Below are 7,462 nucleotides of genomic sequence, written 5' to 3' on the forward strand. Positions count from 1 at the left end.
ACAGGTAGATGCAAAATAGAAATTGATGGTATCAATATTGAACAAGTAATGGAAGTAAAAAACCCTAGAATTACATTGTCAAGTTACGGAGACCTGGACAAAGAAGTGAGAAATCAAGTACAAAAACCAAATAGATTGGCAGGATGCCTTATTAACACTATATAGCAAAACCGACATATTAACACTAAGATGAATTCAAGAATTTACAAAGCCACTGTAAGATCAATAATGACGTATACATCAGAAACAAGACCCTACACAGCCACAACACAAAGACTACTGGAAACGGCAGAGATGAGAATACTGAGAATAATTACAGGAAATACACTGAGAGATCGAAAGAAGAGCGAAGATTTAGAAGACAATGTAACGTACAGTGTATAAACGAATGGACACTAAATAGAAAAAAAGAATGGAACAACCACATAACCAGAATGAGGGAGACACGTGTGGTCAAAATAGCACGAGATAAATCACCAATCGGTAGAAGAAGTATCGGCCGACCTCGCAAAAGATGAAGAGGTATCAATTCGCCAATGAACAAGCAGTATTGCTTATACAGAGGAAGAAGAAGAAGAAGAAGATAAAAGCATAACACCTTTACGACAAATGCGTTAGCGGCTAGGAAGAATAATTCTGTAAGAATAATAGTAAGATAGAGGTATCAATCCGCCAATGAACTAGCAGAATTGCTTAAAAAGAGGAAGAAGAAGAAGAAGAAGAAGAAGAAGAAGAAGAAGAAGAAGAAGAAGAACCTTGATCTGGAGAATAAAATAACATGTTATATCATCTCAATATTATATTAGGGATTTGAATCCTGAACACTCACTGAAGCGATAGAGAAAAAACTCGAAGCCTTCCAGATATGGCTATGCAGATGAATCCTAAGGATATCATGGAGGGACAAGATAAACAACGTGACCGTACTACGAAGAATGGATCTAGAAAGATAGGTGATGTATACTGCCGTGCTAAGCCCAAAGGCGGGATCTGATTTTTTATCGAAAATAAAATTTTTGTATTTTTAGGTAGAATAGGGTATTTAGTATATATTTATAAAGTCTTTGGAGTTGTAGAAGCATTATATTTTAAATAAAATTGCAATTTTGTTAGCGGTATCTACACTTTTCAGTTACAATACTAAGCAATTTGGCGGCAAATGTTAAATACTATGGCGTTTTGACGGTATCTGCTACAGTTGCCGTCCATATACCTTAGCATATTGCACTTACCGCTAATCTACTTTCAAGAATTCTAGGCCTACATTTAGAAACCGCCAAATCGCCTTAGTATTACAAAGTAAATTCGGCCTAACTTTAAAAGGTTAAATTATTGTGTTAGTTAAAAGAGTTGTGTTAGTAAAAGAAATAATTAGCGAGGATGGTAAGAACTTTTCGAGATTATTATATCTATTGAAATATATTTTCATTTTTGTTTATACTATTTCAAGAATTAACCATTTATGTTGTCCTAAACAATGTGAATCTGCGCCAAGTGGATGATTTATATGTATGTTTAAACCCTTTGTTAGGTTGCAACAACTAAATCAATGCAACCCATTGATTGCATTTTTTTTTTGTTTCAATACAAGCTATTATCATTGTTTAACTAGACAATGTCTAATAGTAGTCTAGTTATACAATGCTATTATAGATACGGGATTGTAGATTTGGGATATCTTTACCTTATCTTTTGAGAATCTTTTACATAAGTTTTATACAAAAATGCTGGTTTTATTCCTTTATAAATTTTCTAAGAATGCGTCAGGTACCTGTGATCCAAAAATTTGTTTGCAAGAAACAAAATAAAAATAGCTGAGAAGAGAAAGTCAAAACTATGGTTTAAAATCACATTTACAGTTGAAGAATTCTTTAAAACGCAGATGTTTAAACAGCTATAACAATCTGAACGGATTCTGGTTTTTCGTTGTATAAGTACAGTTCTGCCCAAATTATTAGACGCACTATAAAAGATTTTATAAAAAAATGATAATTATGAGGTAATACCAATGTAATACTAAATAGGTTTTGTGTATGTACCGGACACAAGGTATGGTGTTCGATTGTCTATTAAATTGTCTATATTGTATCATATAGAACATTAATATTAATGAACCAATATGTATTTATTGACTCTTGAAAGAAAACAGATATAAACAAAATAACAAAATAATAACATTTAATAGTACTTTAATTCTTTCAATTTAATAAACTGGAATACACAGAAAACCTTTCTATTTCATATCAATCACAACTGTAAACCACATACCGCTAATAGGCTTAGTTTTATAGTAAGTTTTAATAAAACGTTTTAGCGGTATCTACCTCTTTTTATATAAAACTTTGTTTTAAAATATAATTAACGGTTCCCTTAATAAACTGGGGCATATATCCATGCATAAAAACTATTAGCTAGTCCATAAATCCCTAACGGGCCAAAATTTTAGCATTCAATTTTGAAATCGATTTTGCCACCATTTTCTCAAATGTTAGTTACCGCCTTTGGGCCTAGCACGGCAGTATACGATTAACAGGAGAAAGTTAGAATATCTCGGACACATAATGAGAAACGGCACTAAATACAGATTAATGAAGGTAATCCTTCAAGGCAAAGTGTTCGGAAGGAGCGGAATTGGAACAAGAAGAATATCATGGTTAAAGAACCTGACGAAATGTTTGTCCACAACAACAACTGACCTATTTAAAGAATCATTTAATAAAATAATTATATCCAGAATGGTGGCCAATATTCGAAAGGAATTGGCACCAAAAAAAAGAAGAAAATGAAAGAGGAACAACAAATGCATGTGGCAGAAATGAGAATGCTTAGATGGACAAGGGAAGTAAAAAAATTAAAAAAATGAGCATATTTAGGGTGAGTCTAGAGGTGGTACCACTTGATGCAATAAGAAGAGAGCATGGGTTAAAATGATTGGTCATATTCATCGTCGGGACATTAATCTCCTAACAGAACCAGTTGCTGATCTGCGCGTTCCGGGAAGCAGTAGAAGAGGAAGACCAAAGAAAACCCGGGGATAGGCTTAGGCAGAACATGTCGGTAAAAGGAAAGTCAACCACGCATATGGAAAGAGGTAAAGATAATATGGTGAAAATATTAAACAGTATGTGATTGTAATCTTTTATGTAAAATATATCCATTTAGTGAAAAAATAAGTATTATCATATTTTGTAGGAGAGATTAAAATTAATTTTCCCAAAGTATTTAGTAAAATGGAAATGTACGAGCCTCCGTAAAAAACTAACTTATGATAATGGCAAAAAGGCATCCCATATTGAGAAGATGATGAAAATTAGAAAAAGTTGAATAAGCATGTTTGAGGAAACTTCAGGAAAAGCAGTATTTAGCAGAGAATAATAATAAGTTTCTATGAAAAATATAAATGATAAAAATACTATAAAATATGTGTACCTATATCGTAATGATTTATTTTATTATTTTTCGATTTTTTTTGAACACATAACTCTAATTATAATTAAATATTACATACCATAATTTTGTGTCCATACGGATTTTCCAACAAAACTCTCAAAAAAGCTTGCCCCAAAGTCTCATTTTTGAGAGCTTCGTGAGGCTGCGGACCGCTTATTTCGAAACTAGCATTATCTTTTACCATTTTCAAAATCAAGTTCACTGCTGCAGTCAATGTCAACTTAACCGTACCAAAGCTCGGAGTGATATAAACTTATCGGGTTTTGATGTTTTGGGTACCGATTAAAATAGAAACTAATAAGGTCAAATTTAATTTGTTCGGGTAATGAATATCGCGTTTTATTTTCTTTACGGTATATTTAAGGGGGGATCAAGAATTTTTTAAGCGCATTTCTGAGAGGTTTAATTGTGATGGGAACTAATTACTTTTGTAAAAATGTTTTTATACTTAATTTAAACTGTGTTGACGTAAAACTACGGTGTGGATTTAAATATTATATAAATTAATGCAGGTGAACGATTCTTGTGTTTTTTTGTACATTATATAACATAATGTGTGTATTATTCTATCTATTACGTTTAGGGGAGTCAAGAGAAATTTTGCTTACGGAAAAAATCAAACAAGATTAAAATTTTTTCAAAAAGTTCTACTCCAGATGTGGGTGTCTCATTCTTTATGAAACAGATGAAATGTGAAATTAGTTGTTTTTTAAATACCTACGAATATATAAATCTTAGAAAAAAACTAACTTCACCTTTGAAAAATTCAGAAAATTTGACACAAAAAAAAATTATATAATCATTTTTGTAAAAATAAATATATAGCTTCTATAATTTTTTATTTATAACGCGAAACTCACCCTTCTATTCTCACTGGCGCACTGAATAATAACGTTCGGCGAAGGGCGAAGCACACGGTAAGTTATTTTAATATAATTCGGTAATTCATTAATCAAATTAAATTTTACAAATTGGAAATGAAAGAATAACAATAAAGCTATGTTATATGTAGTTACAATAAAAATAAATAAAATGAGCATAAGTACGGTGTCGGCGGAAAGTGAGACTTACATGAATTTTGTTTAAAAATGATTTAAAAATATGTAAATAATACAATTTTACCTATTATACTCTCAAATTTGCCCAACTTGCCCTACAAACATGTTGCTAAAGGATGTTTCGTTCAAGAAAAATCTCAAAGATTTAATTCAAATGATACAACGTCTCAAAATGTGAAAACTTCAAAATTAAAACTTGAAAAAAAAAACTTGGAAAACTTGAAAAAAAAAATGTGAAAGTTTGAACAGATATATTACAATTTTATAGATGCTTTTTTAAAGCTTAAGATATAATATTTAAAATGTACTAAAGTATTTTATTTTGGAAATGAAATAAACAACTTCTTTTTGAGGAAATTAAAAAAGATAAAAAAGGTAATACACACACCGAAAAAATCTGTTAAAAGAATGTTTGCACAGTCATCAAAACTTTTTTCTGTACAACTTACCTAAAATACGTTTAATTACAAGGTTAACTAATTACACTTTTTTAAAAAAGAACTTTTTTATAATAAAACGTTTTATTATTTATAGGAGAGAAGATAAAATAATTTGAAGATATAAAATGCTTAAAATTCCAAAAATTATACTATTATAAAAAAGTACTTTTTATAATAACACGGTTTTGTTACATACAGGACACATGTTTCGAAAGAATAAAATATGAATTTTTAGTAGGTGTATTAACTGTTAAAATTATAATTCCAAAAATTACACTAGTATAAAAAAGTACTTTTTATAATACCACGGTTGTTTAAAATGGTATATATAATATTTAATATAATAATTAACTTAAAAAAAAAACGAATTTTAAGTATATCAACTTTTAATTGGACCGCGTTATGTAATAGCGGATTAAGCGCCAAAATGTAGTTTTGAGATAAATCGGTTTAAAGATTTTAAATTTGTTTTTGGTACTATTTCTAAAATATAATACTGACATGTTTCATATTTAATATATTAATGCAAATGTAAATAGACTTTTACATGTGTTTAAAATTTTTTAAAAATAATTTATATTTTAAAAGTTATTCGATCAAATGTCGCTTAATTCGTTAATGATTTTTTAAGATATGCATGAGTTAAGATCCGAATACCGGATTAAGAGACATATTTGGCGCTTAATCTGATGTTACCTTACAAAGGATGTCTGTTAATTCGATATCTTTAACGTTAGTAAATATGTTATGTTTTGTAATAAAGAATTAACCGACTATTCGTGGCGCTTGATTCGTTATTACACTTACAAAGATGCGGATTTTTGTTTATGACAATGGATTATGTACCATTATTGGCGTTTAGTTCGATATTACAAATCCTAGTGTGGGATTTTTTTTAAGAAAATAAAAAATGTCGCTTAATACAGGCATTTAAAAACAGCTTTTTTTTAATTTTTTTTACAAAAAACATATTTTTATACATAGATTTGCACCCTAGCTGCAAGATGGCACTATTATCTCGATTTTGGACTTTTGGCGGTTAATCCGTTATTACATAAAGCGGTCCAATTATTTATATTAAAAAAATTAAATAAAGATACGCAACAGGCGTGTTCGAACTAGGGAACTCTCGGTCTGCAGTCTAATGTCACTGACCCACCATCAATTTGTAGATATCGATTTATTAATGTACTTCAAAATATCATTGCATTGGCCACATTTTAAAAATAGTTTGAAATAAAAAAAAATCGATTTATCCATTCCGGATGATTGATTAGTGGGGAAAAGCTCCGTAGATCCGTTATAGTAATACCTAGCAATAAAAGTTAATAACAAAAATTGTAGCCAACTTTGATTACAGATTGATAATCAGTAATCGTAATTTGTCAGTTTTAGACAATTCAGTCATGGCTCTCCTAAAATTTGGAAAGATTAAACCCGTAATTAACAATTTGCTCTGAAAAATAAAAATATCTCAAAAACTGATAAATTTAGACATAGGGAATGTTATATATAAACTAAAGTACGGTAATAGTACTTTTCGATAGTGATATAAAATACAGGGTGTTTCATTTAAAATTACTAAGAAAATAATGTAGTTGCGTTTTGACTCACCCTCTATTCAATATAAAGAAAATCAGAAATATCAATCATTTATGAAAATTTTGACAATAAGTAAAAAAATATGGCATCAATAAACCATTGCCATTGTGCTTATTTTTATTTATTCAGGGAGTTGAACTTGTTACGATTTTCATATAAAATTTATTATAACTTTTTAAATACCCTGTATAACATACCAAACGTAATGGAAAAGTTAAGAAGATTTCAAATATAAAATAAAATATAGGGTGTTCCATTTAAAAAAACAAAAGTTTGATCTGCCACTATGTTATCGAATACCCTGTAAAATTCTAACTAATTTTGTAATGTGAAGCTCAAAGTTGGCTACAATTTTTGTTATTAACTTTTATCGCTATCTATTACTATAACGGATCTACGGAGCTTTACCTTACTAACCAATCATCCTGTATAATAGCAGTTAAATATTGCATTGTTAGCTAGTTCAAAGCTATTCTGAAAATTTCAGGTACCTACGTAGCCTATAACTATTTTTAAAATGGATTACAAAATTTGCGAAGTCCGTGACACCGACCAAGCCAACTATATAAAAACGTTTTAAAAATAATAAATGATTAATTTTCTTTGAGCTATTATACAGTGTCTCTGCGTAGTTTAGAACCGATTGATAACTTTTTTATTATCAGTTTTACGAAAATAAGTTCCTTTATAAAATAAATACTCTGTATCGTATAGAATCTAAGATGCAACTATCAGATATTAAATTTTATTAATTTTATCCGAGGTATCCCAAGTAGCAGAATAAAAACATTTTAGTTTTATTTAAGGTTTATAAAAGTTTTACGGTGGTAAATAAGGAGATAATGATTTTAAAGTTACCTTGTAGATATACTGCAAGAACTTTAAAACTGTTAAGCATTTGTCACTAGTTTT

The 7,462-nt window shown here is 29.5% G+C and overlaps 1 protein-coding gene across 1 annotated transcript in view; it reads right to left on the reverse strand.

Moving 5' to 3' along the window:
• LOC114339308 (luciferin 4-monooxygenase) overlaps positions 1 to 3,790 on the reverse strand; it is a 51,315-nt gene extending 47,525 nt beyond the window's left edge. The window contains exon 1 of the mRNA XM_050659244.1: positions 3,509 to 3,790. Coding sequence (XP_050515201.1) covers positions 3,509 to 3,634 — 126 coding nt within the window. The 5' untranslated portion in view covers positions 3,635 to 3,790. The remainder of the gene's footprint in view (positions 1 to 3,508) is intronic.
• Positions 3,791 to 7,462: the final 3,672 nt, after the last annotated feature.

Source organism: Diabrotica virgifera, chromosome 8, assembly GCF_917563875.1.
Source record: "Diabrotica virgifera virgifera chromosome 8, PGI_DIABVI_V3a".
Lineage (NCBI taxonomy): Eukaryota > Metazoa > Arthropoda > Insecta > Coleoptera > Chrysomelidae > Diabrotica > Diabrotica virgifera.